The 23,693-nt window shown below is 45.3% G+C and overlaps 1 protein-coding gene across 1 annotated transcript in view; it reads right to left on the bottom strand.

The window, feature by feature from the left end:
- Positions 1–1,728: 1,728 nt before the first annotated feature.
- Positions 1,729–23,693, bottom strand: part of terb1 (telomere repeat binding bouquet formation protein 1) — a 131,735-nt gene continuing 109,770 nt past the window's right edge. Inside the window, exons 15-18 of the mRNA XM_068049861.1 lie at positions 23,448–23,558; positions 11,914–12,027; positions 9,403–9,516; positions 1,729–1,985 (exon numbers count right to left, since the gene is read on the bottom strand). Of these exons, the coding sequence (XP_067905962.1) occupies positions 1,855–1,985; positions 9,403–9,516; positions 11,914–12,027; positions 23,448–23,558 (470 nt within the window). The 3' untranslated portion in view covers positions 1,729–1,854. The remainder of the gene's footprint in view (positions 1,986–9,402; positions 9,517–11,913; positions 12,028–23,447; positions 23,559–23,693) is intronic.

Raw genomic sequence — 23,693 nt, 5'->3', positions numbered from 1 at the left:
AGGTGCAAGTAGACAGATTTTGTGATGGAAAGGATATGGGGTCGAAAACTGAGCTTGGGGCCAAATAATACACCAAAGTTGTGAGTAGTCTGTTTCAACCTGTGACATTTGCCCATGAAGGGGATGGAACTGGTTGTGAGAGTAAAGAATTTGCAGAAGGGGCCAAAGATGATGGCTTTGGTCTTTCTAATGTTTACCTGGAGATAACTGTGGCTCATCTAAAACTGGGAGTCAGTAAAGCAATCTGACAACACAGAGACAGTGAAGAGAGTGAGAGAGGTTGAGCTAGGTATAAAATGCATACATATAGAATAAGAAGCCATGTATTTGGATGATGCTGTAAAGGAGCAGCATGTAGATGAGGGCCCCAAGGGGAGATACCTGAGGAATTCCAGAGGTAATGATGTAAGAACATGAGGGAATCCATTGCTGGAGATGCACTGGTTACGATTAGATAGGTAAAAGTGGAAGCATGGATAGTCCCACTCAACTGGACAATGAAGGAGAATCAGTACTGGAGGTTGGTGTGGTTGACTTGTCAAAGGCTGCAGAGAGGTCACTAAGGATAACGAGGGAAAAAATGCCATGGCTAGTTATGGGGATGTTATTTGTTGTGACTTTAATTAGAACTATTTCAGTGCTGTGGCAGGGCAGAAACCTAATTAGAGAGATTCAAAAATGGAGGTGTGGGAATGATGGGTGCATATTTGGGAAGCGGCATGTTCACTAACTGTGGAGAGGAAAACAAGACTGGAGATAGGGTGGTTGTTTTTTTGAGGATGGATGATGTAAGTGCTTGTGAAAGGTTGGTGGGGGAAGTGAACAGTACCTAAGGAGGAAGGAATCATTTACAATGTTAATTAACGTAGGTGCCAAGCAAGAAGTTGGGTGGTCAGCAGTTTAGTGGAATTGGGGTCATTAGAGCAGGAGGTGGTCTAAAGATGGCCTCAGACAGCATGGGGGAGATATGAGCGAAACGAAAGAGTGATATAGGTTTAGGGCTAAGACAGAGAGTACTTAGGTGGAAAGGCTTAGACTGACGGGAAAGGGAAAGGCTACGATGAGGCAGAGGCAGCTGAACAGATGATCTCAATCTTAGTGACAAAGTAGTCCATGTGTTCCTTACACTTCTTGTTGGAGACAAGGGTGGAGGGGGAACAGGACAGGTTGGTCGTGGAGAAAAGAAACTGTGGGCCATCAAATATAATTGCTGCAGAAATTGTTTGCCCGCTGCAGAAATTGTTAATGAAATTCTCTAGCATCTTGAAGCTCAGAAACTCTTCACTTATACCAACTCTGCTGATCCTGGCAACAGCTGTGCCTTATAATTCTCAGTTAAGTTACCCTCAGTGGATGGCAGGTGTAAAATCAGGAACCTCAGAGCTGCAGTGCCACTAGACCTCATTATCATAAAACGGTCAGGAAATTCACCACCCAAGTATTTATTCTGTACCCTTTTCGAGATGAATGGTCCAAACTGTGCAGTGTTGGTATTGGCCACTCAGCTCTCTATTCTCTTTTCTATAATCTATTGATTACCTATAGTGAATCACACAGTACTTAAAATTCCTATCTTTAATGATCATTAAAATTACAGAACAATCAATAAAATCCAGTACTGTAGAAACAATTGCAAACTTTTTATCACATTGTGCATTTTCCATGTTGGGAACGCTTGTCAGGAAATCTTGAGGAATACCCGTAATTTCTTAAAACTCAATCCCAGTGAACAAGACTCTGCACCAGAAGTGTGTAATCAGAAAGTCTTTCTGAATAATATAATAAAATATTGATAAACACAATTTGTTTAAGAAAAATATCCCACCAAACATAGCGTTACTGATTTGAATCATTTCACTGATTTTTCTCACTATTTACATGACCTTGTCCCACAGTTGGTTTAAATGGTGTTGTATCGTCTCTTCGCTGTCTGGGTAAAGCAGCAGTACCAGGTGCAGATTTCTTCATTGGTGTCAAAAGAAATTCTGCAAGCAATTAAAAAAAAAATTAGCAATGATGCAGCAAGTAGGATAAATATTGCAAAGAGAGAGCAAGAGGGAGTTCCTTCCACAGCTTTTGTTAAAGCCCACTGCCTTTAGTGATTGATACTATTACAAAGCTATTTCAGAGGACAGGTAACAGTCAACCACATTGGTGTGGGACCGGAGTCACATATAGGCCAGACTGGGTAAGGACACCATGTTTCCTTTCCTAAAGGACATTAGTGAATCAGTTGGGTTTTTACAACAATCCAAAAGCTTTTTAGTTCAGGCCTGTAGCTTACTAATTTCATAACACAACCATTACATTACCATTCCCCGAGTGACCTTTACTGGAAAAAATAACTTGCATTTATATCTATATATATGAGAGAGAGAGAGAGAGAGAGCACTTATTGCATTCTCAGAAATGTCCTAAAGTGTTTTACATTCAATGAATTTCTTGCAGTGCAGTCACATATGTACCAGCCATGTAACACACAGTAATGCCCCTTAAACGCCATTCAGATGACAGGCCAGTTATCTATTTTTATGATAGTGTTGGTCAAAGGAAGATTTGTTGAGAGATCTTTGTTCTTAATCAATTAGTGCTATTGTTCCTTTCACCTCATCAGAACAGACATGCAGGAGCTCTGCTTAACACCTCATCCACAGGACACCTCCAATATCGCTGCACTCCCTCAGTATTGTACTGAAATGTCAGCCTAGACTATTTTCTCAGGTCCTGGAGTGGGGTTGGAAACTGCAGCCTTCTGACTCAAAAAGGGAGAGTGCTAATGTCCATGCTGTTCAGGGCTCAATGGAGCAACTCTATTACCATTCTGACTGAGACAGGAGAATATTTAAAAAAAATCTATTATCTGTTAAAAATAGTGACTAGTCTCAACAGTCCAAAGTTAATGTACCAGTAGGTGTAAACATTACATTATGTGAGAGTTTAGAGTATCACCTAATGCTACATAACTGTCATTCTGTTTTGTTATTTGAACTTTCACTGTAACTCCTGACATTTGCTACAGGATGGCAATGCATCAAGTAATCTGCTAGAGATTGGTGCCCACCTTGATAAAAGTGAGTAAATTGAAGTATTTTTATCTTTGTCCTCAGAGCTGGTGTCTATCCCTTCCATAAAAATAATTTAGGAATGCCTATGTCCCCAAATTTTTTCAAACGGAAAAATCGAATCATGGCCCTGGATATGTCATCCTAATGGCTCTGCCCCAAGAGATTACCACATTTCTCTTGATGTCTCTGACCACCACCACTCCACCTCCCCCACCCACCGCTCCCCCCCCCCCCACAACCGAATCTGGGCCCAATGACAGTATTGGCTTAATGATGCTCATGAATTTGACCCAATGGCTTTCGTGCACTTCTCCTGTTACCTCTGCCTTACTTCAAGCCAACAGATGTCCTGATCCTGGGTCCAATACTTTATACCTAAACCTCTTCTCAAGAACCAAAGCACATCTTGTACTGCCTCTCTGACCAATGGGCCTTTCCAAAATATCCTGATAGTTCGTTGCAGTAGTTAGTTTTCCTTTCCCTCCCAACAGTTACACCCTCCCACTGAAGCCAAACTAGCTCCCTAACATCCCATTCAACTGAGACAAACTACCCCTTCCTTCTGCCCTCCTCCAACCCTTATCTGTCTTCCTCCCCTTTCTTCCCCAAAGCTCTCTCCCCTTCCCTGCTCCTCTCCTCTCTTTTCCTGCCTGCTACAATGTTCCCCTCCCCATAACTTTTCTCCCTCTCCTTCCTCCCTCCTCCCATCTGCCATCAATGCCCAAAAGGTTCTAAACCCCTAAACATACTTGATCTGAAAAGTGCACTTGAATCTTGACTCTCCATGTGCAACATGGAAAATTGACTAGTTATTAATAAAATCTTTCAGTGGGGAGAGAGACAGTTGAAATATTCTTCCCAGCCAAGAAAACTGAAATTTGAAAGCTCACATCTACACATTTTAATTCATGCACAGCTTTCTCCAACTTCACGGCCACTGCAGAAATGTGACTATTCCATTTCCAATATTGCCTATTCTTATGACCTTTCTGAGTGCGATTGCAAAATCAATGCCCAACTGCACTGAACCTGAAAGCTGCTGAATTATCCCTGGCAACTATTTTTTTAATTCGTTCATGAGAAGTGGGTATCGCTAGCTAGGCCAGCATTTATTGCCCATCCTTAACTGCCCTTGAGGAGATGGTGGTGAGCTGTCTTCTTGAACCACTGCAGTCCTTGGGGTGTAGGTACACCAACAGTGCTGATAGGGAGGGAGTTCCAGCATTTTGACCCAGCGACTGTGAAGGAACGGCGCTATTGTTCCAAGTCAGGTTAGTATGTGACTATTGTCTAAGGAGATGTAGGCAGTATTACATTTTATATTAGTGACATTGCAGAAACAATTGATTAGATTAATAGTCACAAGTACATGAGGTATGGATTGAGAAAAGGCCATCAGAGTCAGAAACCTCATGTCTTCCAGCTGCATGCTCGCACGGCCTGTTTATTTCAACATTATCTCTGACTTAGCATTTCAAAGGCCTACATCATGACACTGGTTCCCTCAATTCTGATTCTTTTAAGGCAGTGGTTTTTCATACTTTCCTCTGTGGGGAAACACTGACACATTCCTGAGAGTTTTTTGGCCTAACTTCCAATATGAAAGGAACGTAGTCTATTGCTGCAGAACTTTTAGAAGATTAGTACTCAGCATCAAAAATAATGTGCTAGTAAACCAACAGTTACAGACATATGGCAACCAGACAACTGGGCTGGGATACTCCTCTGTAATTCTGCCTGAAACTGGGTGAGATTGCAGAGAGAAATTAGAGAAAACTCGGGAAGGGAAGCCAACCACCATTTTGTTCTGACTGAGATTTTCATCCTCCCATCATAACTACTGCTGGTTGCTCATTTTCCATCTGCCATATACAAGGATTCTCTCCCTTTTAAAAAAAATTGTTCATGGGATGTGGGCATCACTAGCATAGCTGGCAATTAATGCCCATCCCTAAGTGACCTGGGAAGGTGGTGGTGAGCCGCTGTTCTGAATTGCTGCAGTCCATGTGGTGTGGGTACTGTTAGGTAGTGAGTTTCAGGATTTTGACCCAGCGACAATGAAGGAACGGCAATATATTTCAACTCTTGATGGTGTGTGACTTGGAGGGGATCTTGCAGGTGGTGGTGTTTCCATGTGACTGCTGTCCTTGTTCTTATGGGTGGTAGAGGTCATGGGTTTGGAAGGTGCTATTGAAGGAGACTTGGTGAGTTGCTGCAGTGCATCTTGTAGATGGTACAAACTGCTGCCACTGTGTGCCAGAGGTGGCGGGAATGAATGTTTAAGATCATAACAAATAGGAGCAGGAGTAGGCCATTTTGCCCCTTGAGCCTACTCTGCTATTCAATAAGATCATGGCTGATCTGATTGTGGCCTTAACTCCACTTTCGTGCCTGGCCCCCTCATAACCTTTGACTCCCTTGTAGTGGATGGGATGCCAATCAAGCAGGTTGCTTTGTCCTGGATGGTGTTGAACTTCTTGAGTGTTGTTAGAATTGCACTCATCCAGGCAAGTGGAGAATATTCCATCACTCTCCTGACTTGTGCTTTGTAGATGGTGGACAGGATTGGGGGAGTTAGGAGGCAGGTTACTCACCACAGAATTCCCAGCCTCTGACCTGGTCTTGTAGCCACATTATTTATATGGCCGTTCCAGTCAAGTTTTTCGTCAGTGGTAACCCCCAGGCTGTTGTTGGTGGGGAAATCAGTGCTGGTTATGCCATTAAATGTCAAGGAGAGATTCCCACTGACTTCAATTATACAGGGCTCCTTGATGCCACACTCAGACAAATGCTGCCTTGATGTCATGCAATCACTCTCACCTCACCTCTGGAATTCAACTCTTTTGTCCATGTTTGGATCAAGGCTGTTGATGAAGTTTGGCACCGAGTGATCCTTGCACAACCCAAAGTGAGCACTGGCAAGCAGCTAATTTGTGTGTAAGTACCACTTGATAGCACTGGCGACAACACCTACCATCACTCTGCTGATAATTGAGAGTAGACTGATGGGGCGGTAATTGGCCGAATTGGATTTGTCCTGCTTTTTGTGGACAGGACGTAGCTGGTCAATTTTCCACTTGTACTTGAATAGCTGGGCTAGGGGCACGGATAGTTCTAGAGCACATCTTCAGCATTATAGTCAGATGTTGCCGGGGTTAGGGACATAGCCTTTGGTGTATCCATTTTGCTCAGCCATTTCTTGACATTACCTGGAGTGAATCGAAGTGAGGACCTCATGAGGAGGCTGAGATTTTAAAAAAATTCATTTTGTGGGATGTGGGCCTCGCTGGCTAGGCCAGCATTTATTGCCCATCCCTAACTGCCCTTGAAGTGGCTTGCTAGGTCATTTCAGAGGGCATTTTTAAGAGTCAACCACATTGCTATGGGTCTGGAGTTACATGTAGGCCAGACCAGGCAATTATGGCAGATTTCCTTCCCTAAAGGACATTAGTGAATCAGATGGATTTTTACAACAATCAACAATGGTTTCATTGTCACCATTAGACTAGTTTTTTAAAATTCCAGATTAATTGAATTTAAATTGTGGTGGGATTTGAACCCAGAGCATCAGCCTGGGCTCTGGATTACTAGTCTAGCGACATTACCATTACGCCACTGTCTCCCCTCCACTCAGCAAATCTGGCTGATGATGGCGGCAAACGCTCAGCCTTGTCTTTTGCACTAATGTGCTGGGCTCTGCCATTATTGATGGTAGGATGTTTGTGGAGCCTCCTCCTCCTGTTAATTGTTTACTTGTCCACCACCATTCACAACTGGGTATGGCAGAACTGCAGAGCTTTGTGTTAATTGTGTTTAATCAAATGCGGGTGTAGAGTGCTAATTAGGGTCTTACATGAGTATATATAAGGAGACACTTACTGAAACTGGGTGAAGGTTTGAGTGAGGAGCTGCATGTTTGTAATCTTTTTACTTTGTAAAATAAGGCTGCGTTTGCCCACAATGCAACCACTAGGTGGCGCAGTACTTGCACATGCACAAATGCAGGCTCTTCAACTGGAACGCCAATGTCTGTGATGTTCAGGCAGGTGCCAGGATTAAAGATGGCGCTGCTCAATTTATCACAGGAAATGCTTATGGCTAGATCGTTCTAGCAAACTAACCTTGCATTAAGTTGGATGGAAGCCCAGTAATATGCTACTATGCAGTTCTTGGATACTAACTGTAATCCTCAGATCCTTTTAATATTCCAGTAATCCTATTAAATAGAAAAGGAATTTTATGATTGAATTTCCATTCGAAGATAGTGAATTGGCACCCCGATCGATGGAAAAGAAAATCGGGCAGAGTATAAAATGTGCTGCCAATTTGTTATTGTGATTCGTTTATATGACTGACCAGGACTGATTTCACCCGAACGCAGCTACTAGCTCCCGCCCCACTGGCCGCTCTCCTCCCTTGGCAACTCGCTTCCCCCCCTCCTCCTGACCGGCTGGTTCCCACTCAGCCGCTCGCTCCAGACCTCGCTGTTCACCCCCACTTCCCTGGCCGATTGTTCCCCGCTCACAGCACCCCACTCTCCAGTCGCTCACTCGCTCCCCACCGCACCTCCCCCCACCCCACTCCCAGTCGCTAGTTTTGGCTGGGCCGCTTCCCTCCCCTCAGCCATCTGCTCCTATGTTTGAACGTTCTCCACACGCCACCCGAAGATGCAAGGCAGGCCACAAGAGGTAATGGGGCAACTTAGGAGCGAGTGGCCAAGAGGAGGGAAGTGGCGCAGCCTAGAGCTAGTGGCTGGAGGGGGGCAGGGAAGTGGGGAGCGAGCGGCCGGAAAGCGGGTGGTGCGAAGCGAGGACAAATCGGCCAGGGGAGTGAGGGGGAGCAGCAAGGTCTGGAGTGAGCGGCTAAGGAGAGGAAGCATCAAGGCCTGGAGCGAGTTGCCGAGGCGGGAGAGCTCCAGCCTCAAAGCCTCCCATTCAGTTGCTTCCTTCAGCCAAGTGGGGGGCTGGATACCCAATGACGCTTTATCGCGTATGTGCGAAGATGGACCAGGCGCAGATACGCGATGACCTTGGCGCTGCGCGATGACGTCATCCCGCGCATGCCCCATTATGTCCTGGCAAGATGTAGCTGCGCATGTGCGCAGCTTGGCGCACACATGGCTGGCGGGTCACTGCATTGTCAGGAGTCACCAGTAAAATAAATGCAAGACTGAGTAAAGATTGGCTCTAGCATAATCCTTCAACAACAAGCTTTCTGGAATATAACACTTTGATGTTATCTGTTGATTGTAGGATCGTTTAGCTCTGTCTATAGCATACTGCTTCTGATGTTTAGCATACATGTAGTCCTGTGTTGTAGCATTACCAGATTGGAACCTCATTTTTAGGTATGTCTGGTACTACTCCTGGCATGCTCTCTAAGTCCTCGTTGATCCAGGGTTGGTCTCCTGGCTTGGTGGTAATGGTAGAGTGAGAGATATGCCGGGCCATAAGGTTACAGATTGTGGTTGAATACAATTCTACTGCTGATAGGCCACAAGAGCCTCATGGACACCTAGCTTTGAGCTGCTAGAACTGTTCTTAATCTATCCTATTTAGCATGGTGGTAGTGCCACACAGCACAATGGAGTGTGTCCTCAGTGTGAAGATAGGGCTTTGTCTCCACAAGGATTGCGTGGTGGTCACTCCTACCAATACTGTTATGAATAAATGCATTTGCAACAGGTACATTGGTGAAGATGAGTTCAAATAAGTTTTTCCGTCGTGTTGGCTCTCTCACCTCTTGCCACAGGCCCTGTCTGGCAGATATGTTCTTCAGGTTCACTAATGTCCTTTAGGAAAGGAAATCTGTGTCCTTACCTTGTCTGGTCTACATGTGACTCCAAATCCACAGCAATGTGGTTGAATCTTAGATGCCCTCTGAAATGCCCTAGCAAGCCACTCAGTTGTATCAAACTGTTACAAAGTCCAGCCATGAAAAGCTTTGTTATAACCTATGAATAAAAGGGCATTCCAAGTCCATGTAGTCTATCCCTCTCCTTTTCTTCTATTTGAGGGCGCCTGTTTGCAATGACTGAGGCCTACGAATTGTCCCTATCCCTTTTGCACTGCTTCTGAATGCCTGTGCCAGCACAAGCACTCAGCTTGCCTTTGGAGAAAAATCCATAAGTATGAGGGCCATGCAAAAGGGCAAAGACCCATTGTAAGTGCCTCGATGTTCAGCAACTTGTATTTTACCAAGGATGTTTCTTTCACTATAAATTATGCTTACATCATGGTTTACTTAACATATGATCACTTCTTATGCACATCTGAACTGAATTTGAACCCAGGACTCAATGTGTAATCCAGTACCCAGCGGTAAGAACCATACTTACTTTTGACGTGAACATCTTTTGTAGATGGTTTAGGCCTGGTTATAAAATCTGTTTGTTGTCTGTGGAAGTTTGTAATATGAGAAGCAGTTTTTTTGATGGGAGTCAAAAGAATCTCTGCAAAATAAAGTATTATCAACCTTATAATGTTACAATGTACTTACAAATCATGTATAAAATTTATCATAATCCTGTCTTTCCCCCATCAAGATTACCTTAACTACAATACCTGTGACAAAATGATTATACATAGCTCTGCAAAGAATTTCACAAAGTTCTGCATGAAAGGCATCTAATTAAGCTTATAGAACCTGTGAATGAAGTGTCATTGACAAATGGATTAAAAGGCTTTGCAAAGGTAGAAGAACCATAGTTCTTCACATTGGCCTCAGACTGTCCCAAAGAACTTCACATACAATTCTACTTTTGAAGTGTAGTCACTGTTGTTGTGTAGGTAAACAAGGCAGCCAACTTGTCCCATAAACAGCAAGATAAAATAAATCTGTTTTAATGCTGGTTGTCGAAGGAATGTTGGGCAGTACACCAGGAGATTTCACTGCTTTTCTTTACAAAGTGTCATAGCATCTTTTACATCCAACTGAACAGACAGGCTTGGTTTTAATATCTGGTCCGAAAGATGGCACTTTGGTCAATGCAGAACTTCCTGAGTATTGCCCTGCAGAGTCCACCTAGATTACATGCGCAAGACTGGGGGCAGTGTTTGGACCCACCATCTTCTAACCCTGTAATGAGAGTGCTACAAAATTAGTCAGGCTGAAACTTTATACAAATTATGCAGTACCCCCGACAGTCCTCTGCCCTAATTTCCAATTTGCAAAAGAACATATGCAAAAGTAAAGTGGGGGTGGGGCTAGAGATAACAAAGGGGAAGGTGTAGATAGGACAAGGTCACAGAGAATAACTGAGCCGTAGTGTAGTATACTGTAGTATACTGTATTCGCTGCTCACAATGTGGTCTCCTCTACATTGGGGAGACCAAACGCAGACTGGGTGACCGCCTTGCGGAACACCTCCGCTCAGTCCGAAAGCACGACCCTGAGCTTCCAGTTGTTTGCCATTTCAACACTCCCCCCTGCTCTCATGCTCACATCTCTGTCCTGGGATTGCTGCAGTTTGCCAGTAAACATCAACGCAAGCTCGAGGAACAGCATCTCATTTACTGATTAGGCACACTACAGCCTGCCGGACTGAACATTGAGTTCAATAATTTCAGAGCATGACGGGCCCCCCATTTTACTTTTATTTTTAGTTACTTTTTTTTTAATATACTTTTTGGGTTCCTTTTATTTTATCTTAGTTTGTTCAGTTTTCCTACCCATTGGTTTTTTTTCATGTTTGTACTTGTGGCTGTTCAGTTTTCAATCTGTTAACACCCAATCTGTACTAATGCTTTGTCTTTCAACACACCATTAACGTATTGTTTGCCTTTTGGTCAGCTATTCTCTGTGACCTTGTCCTATCTACACCTTCTCCTTTGTTATCTCTTGCCCCACCCCCACTTTACTTGCTTAAAACCTTTCACATTTGTAATATCTGCTAGTTCTGAAGAAGGGTCACTGACCTGAAACGTTAACTCTGCTTCTCTCTCCACAAATGCTGCCAGACCTGCTAAGTATTTCCAGCATTTCTTGTTTTTATTTTAGTTCTATGTCAGGATGGTGTGTGACTTGGGAGTGGAACCTGCAGATTGTGGTGATCCCATGCGTCTGCTGTCCTTGTTCTTCTAGGTGCTAGAGTCACAGGTTTGGAAGTTGAAGAAGCCTTGTCAAATTGCTACAATGCAACCTGTAGATGGTACACACTGAAGCCATGGAGTGGAAGGAGTGAATGCTTAAGATGGTGGATGGGGTGCCAATCAAGCAGCTGCTTCGTCCTGGATGGTGTCAAGCTTCTTGAGTGTTGTTGGACCTGCACTCATCCAGGCAAGTGGGGAGTATTCCATCACACTCCTGGCTTGTGCCTTTTAGACAGTGAACAGATTTTGGGGGATTTGGAGCTTAGTTACTCGCCACAGAATCTCTAGCCTCTGATCTGCTCTTGTAGCCACAATATTTAATGGGCTGGTCCAGTTACGTTTCTGGTCAATAATGACTCCTAGGATGTTGATGGTGGGAGATTCAGCGATGATAATGCCATGTGAAAGGGGAAGTGGTTAGATTCCTTCTTCTTGGAGATAGCCATTACTATATTTAGGTGTCATGAATGTTACTTGCCACTTATCAACCCAAGCCAGAATGTTCAGATCATGCTGCATGTGGGCAAGCACTGCTTCATTCTTTGCAGAGTTGCAGCAGTTTAGTTCTAACTAATGTTCCCTCTGATTTCTGTTTGCTGTGCACGACCGACATATTGCACTGAGTTGTCCCTTTAATATTGACACACGCACGCGCATGCATCTTTAAAGGAACAGTGCTTCTAACGCACATCTGAACTGAAGTTCAGCCCAGGACTCAAAGGTGTAAAGCAGTATGCAGTGGCAAGAACCATACTTACTTTTTATGTGAACATCTTTTGTAGCTGGTTTAGGCCGGGTTATAAAATCTGTTTGTTGTCTGTGGAAATTCGTCATGTGAGATGCAGATTTTTTGATTGGAGTCAAAAGAACCTCTGCAAAATAAATCATTATTATAAACCTTATAATGTTACTATGTACTTACAAATCATGTATAACATTTATCATAATCATGTTTCCCTTATCAAGATTATCTTAACCAAAATAATTGTGACAAAGAAAAACTGTTCCCATTAACTGATGGTACAAGGACTCGGGGGCACAGATTTGGGCAAGAGATGCAGGGGGAATATGAGCAAAAACTTTTTTACGCAGTGAGTGGTAATGACCTGGAACTCACTGCACATGAGGGTGGTGGAAGCAGAGACAATCAATGACTTCAAAAGGAAATTGGATGGGAGCTTGAAGGAAATAAACTTGCAGGGCTACGGAGATTGAGTGGAGCTGACTGGATTGCTTTGCTGAAAGCCAGTGTGGACCCGATGGGCCAAATGGCCTCCTTCTATGCTGTAAATGACGCTATGAAAATGATTATACATAGCTCTGTGCAAAGAATTTCACAAAGTTCTGCATGAAAGGCATCTAATTAAGCTTATAGAACCTGTGACTGAAGTGACAAATGGATTAAAAGGCTTTGCAAAGGTAGAAGAATCACAGTTCTTCATTTTGGCCTCAGGCTGTCCCAAAGAACTTCACATACGATTCTACTTTTGAAATACAGCCGCTGTTCTTGTGTAGGTAAACAAGGCAGTCAACTTGTACACAGTAATGTCCCATAAACAGCAAGATAAATGACCAGTAAATCTGCTTTTATGCTGGTTGTCGAAGGAATGTTGGGCAGTACACCAGGAGATTTCACTGCTTTTCTTTACAAAGTGTCATAGCATCTTTTACATCCAACTGAACAGACAGGCTTGGTTTTAATATCTTGTCCAAAAGATGGCACTTTGGACAAGGCAGAACTTCCTGAGTATTGTGCTGCAGAGTCAGCCTAGATTACATGCTCAAGACTGGGAGCAGAGTTTGGACCCACCATCTTCTAACCCTGAGAGTGCTACAAAATGTGTCAGACTGAAACTTTACACAAATTGTATTACAGTGCAGTAGCTCAGGTTGGAGTTTATAATACTTCAATGTGGTAAAACGTTTCTTTGTGGGAAAATACTAACAACACCCCCGACAGTCCAATATGCAAAAGAACATAATCTATCATTGCACATTTTTAAATGATTAATATTCAGCAACAAAAACAAGGTGGTAGTAAATCAACAGACATCTGAGTTGGGATTCTCCTCTGTGACCACCCTGATATTGGATGGTATTGCAGAGGGGAATGAGGGAAAACTCACATAGGGAGGCCAACCACCACCAGGCAGTCTGAGAGATCCAGGCAGGTGGTGCAGGAATCCCCTGTGTCTATCTTGCTTGCTAATTGGTTTTCCATTTTGGATACTGGTGAGGGCAATGGTTCCTCAGTGGAGTGCAGCCAGAGAAAAATGCGTGGCACCACGGGTGGCTCAGCTACACAGGAGGGGAGGAAGAAGAGTGGATGAGCAATAGTGATGGGGATTTGATAGTCAGAGGATCAGACAGGCATTTCTGCAGCAGTAAACGTGATTCCAGGATGGCGTGTTGCCTCCCTGGTGCCAGGGTCAAGAATGTCACAGAGCGACTGCGGGACATCCTTCTGGGCGAGGGTGAACACCCAGAGGCTGCGGGCCACATTGGTACAAATGACTTCGGCAGGAAGAGGGATGAGGTGAGGAAAGAAGATTTTAGGGAGTTAGGAAGGAAATTAAAAAGCAGTACTTCCAAAGCAATAATCTCAGCTTTACTCCGAGTGTCATGTGCTAGTGAGCAAAGGAATAGGAGGATGGATCGATTGAACACGTGGCTGGAGAATTGGTGTAGGAAGGAGGGCATCAGTTCTCTGAGGCATTTGGACCGGTTCTGGGGCAGGTGTGACCTGTCGAAGATAGACGAGCTATACCTTAACAGGACCGGGACTGATATCCTCGCAGAGAGATTTGCTAATGCTGTTGGGGAGGGTTTAAACTAGCTTGTCAGAGAGATGGGAACCTGAGGGTAGCTCAAATTGGAAGGAAGTAAAGCTGGTAACAGCAAGTATAAAAGTAGCAAGTGAAATTACAAAGCAAGCAAAACAAAGGCAAGTATCAACGAGGCTTAGAATGCAGAATGTCAAGAAGACAAGGTTAAGGGCACTCTGACTGAATGCACGCAGCATTCACAACATGAGAGGATTTAAAGGCACAAATAGAGGTAAATGGGTGCGATCTAATCGCCATTATGGAAATGTGGCTACAGGGTGACCACGACTGGGAACTGAATATTCAAGGATATTCGACATTTAGGAAGGACAGGCAAGAAGGAAAAAGAGGTGGTGTTGTGTTGATAATAAGGAATGGGATCAGTACATTAGTAAGGGAGAATCTCAGATTGGAAGAACAAAATGTGGAATCTGTTTGGGTGGAGCTAAGTAACAGCAAGGGGCAGCAAACATTGGTAGGAGGTGTTTATAGGCCACCAAACCATAGTGGTAGTGTGAAGCATGGTATTAATCAGGATATTAGAGAAGCATGTAGCATGGGTAATACAGTAATCATGGGTGAATTCAATCTGCATATAGACGGGGCAAACCTAATGAGCACTAATGCTGTGGAGGACAAGTTTCTGGAGTGTGTTAGGGATGGTTTTCTAGAGCAGTATGTTCAAGAACTGACTACAGAACAGGCGATTTTAGATCTAGTATTATGTCATGAGAAAGGGCTAATTAATAATCTTCTTGTAAAAGAACCTTTAGGGATGAGTAACCATATTATGATAGAATTTTATATTATGTTTGAAAGTGAGGTTGTTCAATCTGAAGCCAGGGTGTTAAATTTGAACAAAGGAAATTATGACGGTATGAGGTGGATTGGGAAAATACATTAAAAGGTATGACAGTACATAAAGAATTATTACATAGTTTACAGCAACTATGTGGAATTCTCTATCACGGAAAGCAGTTGAGGCCAAATCATTAAATATATTCAAGAAAGAGTTAGATATAGTTAGAGAGATACAGCACTGAAACAGGCCCTTCAGCCCACCGAGTCTGTGCCGACCATCAGCCACCCATTTATACTAATCCTACATTAATCCCATATTCCCTACCACATCCCCTCCTACATTAATCCCATATTTCCTACCACATCCCCATCTACATTAATCCCATATTGCCTACCATTCTCCTACCACCTACCTACACTAGGGGCAATTTACAATGGCCAATTTACCTATCAGCCTGCAAGTCTTTGGCGGTGGGAGGAAACCGGAGCACCCGGCGAAAACCCACGCAGTCACAGGGAGAACTTGCAAACTCCGCACAGGCAGTACCCAGAACTAAACCCGGGTCGCTGGAGCTGTGAGGCTGTGGTGCTAACCACTGCGCCGCCCACATGGTTCTTAGGGCTAAAGGGATCAAGGGATACGGGGAGAAAGCGGGAACAGGGAACTGAGTTTCGATGATCAGCCATGATCGTATTGAATGGCGGAGAAGGCTCGAAGGGCTGAATGGCCGACTCCTGCTCCTATTTTTCTATGTTTCTATACATTCCTTCAAGGCACAAAATCCCAAAAAGAAAAGTCAGTGAACTGTGGCAAACAAAGGAAGTTAAGGATTGAATATGATTAAAAGAAAAGGCCTATAAAATTGCCAGAAACAGTGGTAAACCTGAGGATTGGGAGGATTTTAGAATGCAGCAAAGGAGGATGAAGAAACTAATGAAGAAAGGGAGAACAGAATATGAATGTGAAATAGCAAAAAACATAAAAACGACTGTAAAAGCTTTGATAGGTATGTAAAAAAGAAACGTTTGGCTAAGATAAATGTGGGTCCATTACAGGCAGAGTCAGGAGAATTTATAATGGGGAATAGAGAAATGGCAGAGAAGCCAACTGATTACTTTGTGTCTGACTTCATTGAGGAAGATACAAGAAATCTCCCAGAATTAGAGATCCAAGGGACTAGGGAGAATGAAGAATTGAAGGAAATTAGTATTAGTAAGAGGGTTGTAATGGAGAAATTAATGGGGCTGAAGGTTGATAAGTCCCCACGGCCTGATATTTTACATGCCAGAGTGTTGAAAGAGGGAGCTACGGAGATGGTGGATATATTGGTCATCATCCTCCAAAATTCTATAGATTCTGGAACGGTTCCTGCAGATTGGAAGGTAGCAAATGGCACCCCACTATTTAAGAAGGGAGCGAGAGACAGAGAACTACAGACCTATTAGCCTTACATCAGTAGTAGTTGGCAGGAAGAAAGACAGAGGCGCAAGGGGAGAGCCAACTGTGCAACAGCCCCGACAAACAAATTTCTCTGCAGCACCTGTGGAAGAGCCTGTCACTCTAGAATTGGCCTTTATAGCCACTCCAGGCGCTGCTTCACAAACCACTGACCACCTCCAGGCGCGTATCCATTGTCTCTCGAGATAAGGAGGCCCAAAAGAAAAAAAAAAGTAGTAGGGAAAATGCTAAATCTATTCTAAAGGATGTGATAAATGTACACTTGGATAATAATGATCTGATTAGGCAACACAGATGTGAATGGGAAATCATGTTTGACAAACCTGTTGGAGCTTTTTGAGGATGTTACTAACAGAATTGATAAAGAGGAGTCAGTGGTCGTAGAATACTTGGATTTTCAGAAGTCCCCCACAGGAGGTTGGTTAGTAAAATTAAAGCACATGGGATAGGAGGTAATATACTGGCATGGATTAAGGATTGGTTAACAGGCAGAAAACAGAGAGTAGGAATAAACGGGTCATTCTCGCATTGGCAGGCTGTGACGAGTGGGGTACCACAAGGATCAGTACTTGGGCCCCAGTTGTTCACAATATATATATATCAATGATTTGGATGTGGGGACCAAATGTAATATTTCCAAGTTCGCAGATGACACAAAACTGGGTGGGAATGTGTGTTGTAAGGATGATACAAAGCGACTTTAAGGGGATTTGGACAGACTTAGTAAATCGGCAAGAACATGGCAGATGGAATATAAAGTGGAAAAATGTGAGCTTATCCACTTTGGCAGGAGGAAGAGATATGCAGAGTATTTCTTAAATGTTAAGAGATTAGAAAGTGTAGATATACAAAGGGACCTGGGTGTCCTCGTCAATAAGTCACTGAGAGCTAACATGCAGGTGCAGCAGCTAACATGCAGGTGCAGCAAGCAACTGGGAAGGCTAATTGTATGTTAGCTTTATCGCAAGAGGATTTGAGTACAGGAATAGTGAAGTCTTGCTTCAATTGTATAGATAAAAGCAAAATACTGCGGTGCTGGGAATCTGAAATAAAAACAAGAAATGCTGGAAATACTCAGCAGGTCTGGCAGCATCTGTGGAGAGAGTGGAGTTAACATTTCAGGTCAGTGACCCTTGTTCAGAGGAAGGTTCTGAAGAAGGGTCACTGACCTGAAACGTTAACTCTGCTTCTCTCTCCACAGATGCTGCCAGACCTGCTGAGTATTTCCAGCATTTCTTGTTTTTATTTCAATTGGAGAGAACCTTGGCTAGATTGTGTGCAGTTTTGGTCCCCTTACCTTCTTCTTTGGCCTCCTTATCTCGAGAGACAATGGATAAGCGCCTGGAGGTGGTCAGTGGTGTGTGGAGCAGCGCCTGGAGTGGCTATAAAGGCCAATTCTAGAGTGACAGGCTCTTCCACAGGTGCTGCAGAAAAATTTGTTTGTCAGGGCTGTTACACAGTTGGCTCTCTCCTTGCGCTTCTGTCTTTTTTCCTGCCAACTGCTAAGTCTCTTCGACTCGCCACACTTTAGCCCCGCCTTTATGGCTGCCCGCCAGCTCTGGCGAACGCTGGCAACTGACTCCCACGACTTGTGATCAATGTCACAGGACTTCATGTCGCGTTTGCAGACGTCTTTAAAGCGGAGACATGGACGGCCGGTGGGTCTGATACCAGTGGCGAGCTCGCTGTACAATGTGTCTTTGGGGATCCTGCCATCTTCCATGCGGCTCACATGGCCAAGCCATCTCAAGCGCCGCTGACTCAGTAGTGTGTATAAGCTGGGGATGTTGGCCGCCTCGAGGACTTCTGTGTTGGAGATACGGTCCTGCCACCTGATACCAAGTATTCTCCGGAGGCAGCGAAGATGGAATGAATTGAGATGTCGCTCTTGGCTGACATACGTTGTCCAGGCCTCGCTGCCGTAGAGCAAGGTACTGAGGACACAGGCTTGATACACACGGACCTTTGTGTTCCGTGTCAGTGCGCCATTTTCCCACACTCTCTTGGCCAGTCTGAACATAGCAGTGGAAGCCTTTCCCATGCGCTTGTTGATTTCTGCATCTAGAGACAGGTACTGGTGATAGTTGAGCCTAGGTAGGTGAACTCTTGAACCACTTCCAGAGCGTGGTCGCCAATATTGATGGATGGAGCATTTCTGACGTCCTGCCCCATGATGTTCGTTTTCTTGAGGCTGATGGTTAGGCCAAATTCATTGCAGGCAGCCGCAAACCTATCGATGAGACTCTGCAGGCACTCTTCAGTGCGAGATGTTAAAGCAGCATCGTCAGCAAAGAGGAGTTCCCTGATGAGGACTTTCCGTACTTTGGACTTCGCACTTAGACGGGCAAGGTTGAACAACCTGCCCCCTGATCTTGTGTGGAGGAAAATTCCTTCTTCAAAAGACTTGAACGCATGTGAGAGCAGCAGGGAGAAGAAAATCCCAAAAAGTGTGGGTGCGAGAACACAGCCCTGTTTCACGCCACTCAGGATAGGAAAGGGGTCTGATGAGGTGCCGCCATGTTGAATTGTGCCTTTCATATTGTCACGGAATGATGTGATGATACTTAGTAGCTTTGGTGGACATCCAATCTTTTCTAGTAGTCTGAAGAGACCACGTCTGCTGACGAGGTCAAAGGCTTTGGTGAGATCAATGAAAGCAATGTAGAGGGGCATCTGTTGTTCGCGGCATTTCTCCTGTATCTGACGAAGGGAGAACAGCATGTCAACGGTCGATCTCTCTGCACGAAAGCCACACTGTGCCTCAGGGTAGACGCGCTCGGCCAGCTTCTGGAGACTGCTTAGAGCGACTTTCCCCACGATGCTGAGCAGGGAGATTCCACGGTAGTTGTTGCAGTCACCGCGGTCACCTTTGTTTTTATAGAGGGTGATGATATTGGCATCGCGCATATCCTGAGGTACTGCTCCCTCGTCCCAGCACAGGCATAGCAGTTCATGTAGTGCTGAGAGTATAGCAGGCTTGGCACTCTTGATTATTTCAGGGGTAATGCTGTCCTTCCCAGGGGCTTTTCCGCTGGCTAGAGAATCAATGGCATCACTGAGTTCCGATTTTGTTGGCTGTATGTCCAGCTCATCCATGACTGGTAGAGGCTGGGCTGCATTGAGGGCAGTCTCAGTGACAACATTCTCCCTGGAGTACAGTTCTAGGTCGTGCTCAACCCAGCGGTCCATTAGTTTGCGTTGGTCAGTGATTATGTCCCCTGATTTAGATTTGAGGGGGGCGATCTTCTTGATGGTTGGTCCACATTCCTCTGATGTTTCCGGTGTCTGAGGCCAGCTGAATATGACTGCATAGGTGTTGCCAGTAGTCATTTGCGCAGCGCCTGACTGTTCTTTGTGCAGTGCTTCTGGCTGCTTTAAGTGCTACGGATGTTAACTCGCTGGGGGCTTTCTTGTAGTTCAACAGTGCAATGCACTTAGCGGCTATGACAGGTTCCAGCTCTTCAATATGAGATTGAAATCAGTCTGCATTTCTCTTCACACATTTGCCGTAGGTGGTCAAAAGCTGACTCATAGATGGCATCTCTGATGTGGGCCCACTTGGTCTCAGCATCCCCTGTGGGAGTGTTTTGAAGGGCTGTTACAAGTGAATTTAGAAATTTTTGTAACAGCTGCGGATGAGAAATTCTGCTCGTGTTGATGCGCGGGTGGCTCTTCTGCTTGGAATGATGCAACTTCTTTGGTCTGAGTCTAACCTTGCTGCACACCAGGGAGTGGTCGGTGTCACAGTCCGCACTGTGGAAGCTGCGTGTGATTTGAACACTGTTTAAGGAGGCTCGCCTTGTGATGATGAGGTCTAGCTGGTGCCAACGACGCGATCTTGGGTGCCTCCATGAAACCTGGTAACAGGGTTTAGTGTGAAAGAACGAGTTGGTGATGCAGAGGTTATGATAGGTACACAACTCAAGCAGTCTCTGCCCATTCTCATTCATCCTTCCAACGCCATAACGCCCAAGGCAGGAGGGCCATGAGTCATGGTCGGCCCCAACCCTGGCATTAAAGTCCCCCAGCAGGAACAGGTGTTCGGTGTTGGGGATGCTGCTAATGATATTATGGAGTTCCTCGTAGAACTGGTCTTTAGCTTCAGGTGGGGAGCAGAGTGTTGGAGCATAGATGCTGAGTAGGTGTACAGGACCAGAGTTGGTGAGCAGTCGGATGGACAGTATGCGTTCCGAGCCATTTGAGGGAGGCTCTATCATGCTGAGCAAGGAGTTTCTGATGGCGAAGCCCACTCCATGCTGTCTTGGTTCTTCAGGATCCCTGCCCTGCCAGAAGGAGGTGTAGTCTTGTTCTGCTAGAGATCCACTCGCGGGGAGGCGTGTCTCCTGAAGTGCTGCAATGTCTACATTGAGTCTCCTGAGCTCGTTGTTAATGATGGCGGTCTTCCGAGAATTGTTGATTTGTGTAAGGTCTTCCGACAGGCCAGGACACATAGTTCTGACGTTCCAGCTTGCAAAGCGAAGGGCTGGTACCTTCTTTCCTTTTTTCATGTTGTTTGGTGCGGCGTTGCAGTCCGCTTTTCGGGCAATGACCCTGAGCTCCAAGCACCTATTGAAGCAGGTGGACTGTGGCGGGACAGAACCTTATTGACCGGGGGCTGCCCGGTTTGAGGCGGGCGGTAGCTGTCCAGTGAGGTGCGATGACCTCTCCCACCGACAAAGGCAACCCGTGGCGCCAAATCTCTACGCCAATTGTGCTGGATTTATAACCCGTAACTGCTGCCTTCCGCGTTGTTTCAGTCGCTGTGAGGTAACTATGGAGTGATCTCTCCATGGCGCATGCCTGGGTAAATGGAGGTTGAGAGTTGCCCAATCGTCAAAACCCCCCTCTCGGCCTTTCTGGTGGGGTCCAAAGGAGTGCAGAGCATGAAGTTTGGCACCGATATGGCTGCAGGGACTGCCGGAAACAGGCCAAAGGTGATACATGACCGCCTACGGGGTATCGCTCCGGATTTTCTGTTCGGGTTTACTCCCTTAGCCTTGGTCTCTCCTGAGACGCCCACAAGGCAGTGTGGTTGTTAGGGCCCCTACACAGGTGTGGGATGATGCCGGTGGGAGGAGGGGGTGCGAGGGGGAGGGGTGGAGGGAGGGGGATACGAGGGGGAGCTGGGAAGGGGGCTGTAAGGGGGTAGGGGGGTGCAGGAAAAGGGGGTGCAGGGGGAAGATGGTGCGAGGGGGGTGCTGGGTAGGGGTTGTGAGGGGGGAGGGGGGTGCAGGGGGGGGTGAGCTGAGAGAGTGGAGCTGGGAAGGCACTGGGGGGGGGGGGGTGGAAGGGGGTGCAGGTAATAAGCCATTTCCTCAGTTCCCACCATCGACGCCTGTAAGTCTTGTCCGCGTCCTTCGGGAGGTGAGCGACATCCTCGGGCACCGGTACCAGCATTGCCGACAGTGCGCTGCAGATGCTCTCCGAGCCATCTCCCGCGGGCGCTTTGAAGTTGCGGTCGAGGAGCCGTTCGTGGCTTTTTGGGTGTTTGGGGCACCTTTTCGCAAGGCTTCCCTAAGGTCCCGCTGCTCCTTCTTCACTTCAATGGACTTACCCTTACCTTAGGATGGATATTATTGACATAGAGGGAGTGCAACAAAGGTCCACCAGACCTGTTCCCAGGACGGAGGGACTGTCCTGTAAAGAAAGTTTGGGGAAACTGGGCCTGTGTGCTCTAGAGTTTTGAAGAATAAGAGGTGATCTCATTGAAACCTACAAAATACTTAAAGGGATAGACAAGGTAGATGCGGGTAAGATGTTTCCCCTAGTCGGGGAGTCTAGAACCAAGGGACACAATTTCAAAATAAGGGAGAAGCCACTTAGGACAGAGATAAGGAGAAATTTCTTTACTCAGAGGGTTGTGAATCTTTAGAATTCTCTGCCCCTGAGGGTTGTGGAAGCTCAGTCACTGAGTGTGTTTAAAGCAGAGACTGACAGATTTCTAAATGCCAATGATATAAAGGGATATAGGGAGAGTGTGGGAAAAAGGCATTGTAGTGGATGATCAGCCATGATCGTATTGAATGGCAGAGCAGGCCCGATGAGCTGAATGGCATACTCCTGCTCCTTTGTTTCTATGTTCCTATGACCACGCAGTAACTTGAGATTTCCATCCTCCCATCACAACTACTGCTGGTTGCTCATTTCCAGCCTGTCACATGCAAGGATTCTTTATCTTTTTGTAATTGTTCATGGGATGTGGGCATCGCTGGCATGACCAACATTCATTGTCCATTCTGAAACATCCCTGAGAAGGTGGTGGTGAGCTGCCTTCTTGAACTTCTGCAGTCCAAGTGGTGTAAGTACATACACGGTGCTGATAGGGAGAGTTCCAGGATTTTGACCCAACCATGATAAAGTAAGGGGAATATAGTTCTATGTCAGGATGGTGTGTGACTTGAAAGGGAACCTGCAGTTGGTGGTGAGCTCATGCGTCTGTTGTCCTTGTTCTTCTAGGTGCTACAGTGACAGGTTTGGAAGTTGAAGGAACCTTGGCAAATTGCCGCAGTGCAACCCATAGATGGTACACACTGAAGCCATGACAGTGGAAGGAGTGAATGCTTAAGGTGGTGGATGAAGTGCCAAATAAGCGGCTGCTTTGTCCTGGATGGTGTCAGGCTTCTTGAGTGTTGTTGGTCCTGCACTCATCCAGGCAAGTGGGGAGTATTCCATCACACTCCTGGCTTGTGCCTTTTAGATAGTGGAAAGATTTTGGGGGATTTCCAAGTTAGTTTCTTGTCACAGAATCTCTAGCCTCTGATCTGCTCTTGTAGCCACAATATTTAATGGGCTGGTCCAGTTACGTTTCTGGTCAATGATGACCCCTAGGATGTTGATGGTAGGATATTCAGTGATGATAATGCCACGTGAAAGGGGGGGTGGTTAGATTACCTCTTCTTGGAGACAGCCATTGCTTGGTATTTGTATGGCAATGAATGTTACTTGCCCCTTATCAACTCAAGTCAGAATGTCCAGGTCATGCTGTATTATTTGCAGAGTTGCAGCAGATTAGTTCTAACTAATGTTTCCTCAGATTCCTGTTTGCTGTGCATGACCGACTTATTGCACTGCATGGTCGTTTTAACATTGATACGCATGCGCATGCATGCATCTTAAAGGGAACATTGTTTCTAATGCACATCTGAACTGAATTTTGGCCCAGACTCAAAGGTGTAATGCAGTACGCAGTGGCAAGAACCATACTTACTTTTTATGTGAACATCTTTTGTAGCTGGTTTAGGCCGGGTTATAAAATCTGTTTGTCTGTGGAAATTTGTCATGTGAGATGCAGTTTTTTTAATTGGAGTCAAAAGAACCTCTGCAAAATAAATCATTATTATAAACCTTATAATGTTTCTATGTACTTACAAATCATGTATAACATTTATCATAATCATATTTCCCTTATCAAGATTATCTTACCAAACTAATTGTGACAAAGAAAAACTGTTCC

Source organism: Heterodontus francisci, chromosome 17 (genome assembly GCF_036365525.1).
Source record: "Heterodontus francisci isolate sHetFra1 chromosome 17, sHetFra1.hap1, whole genome shotgun sequence".
In the NCBI taxonomy this organism is placed as follows: domain Eukaryota; kingdom Metazoa; phylum Chordata; class Chondrichthyes; order Heterodontiformes; family Heterodontidae; genus Heterodontus; species Heterodontus francisci.
This window is presented reverse-complemented; position numbering and strand designations above follow the sequence as displayed.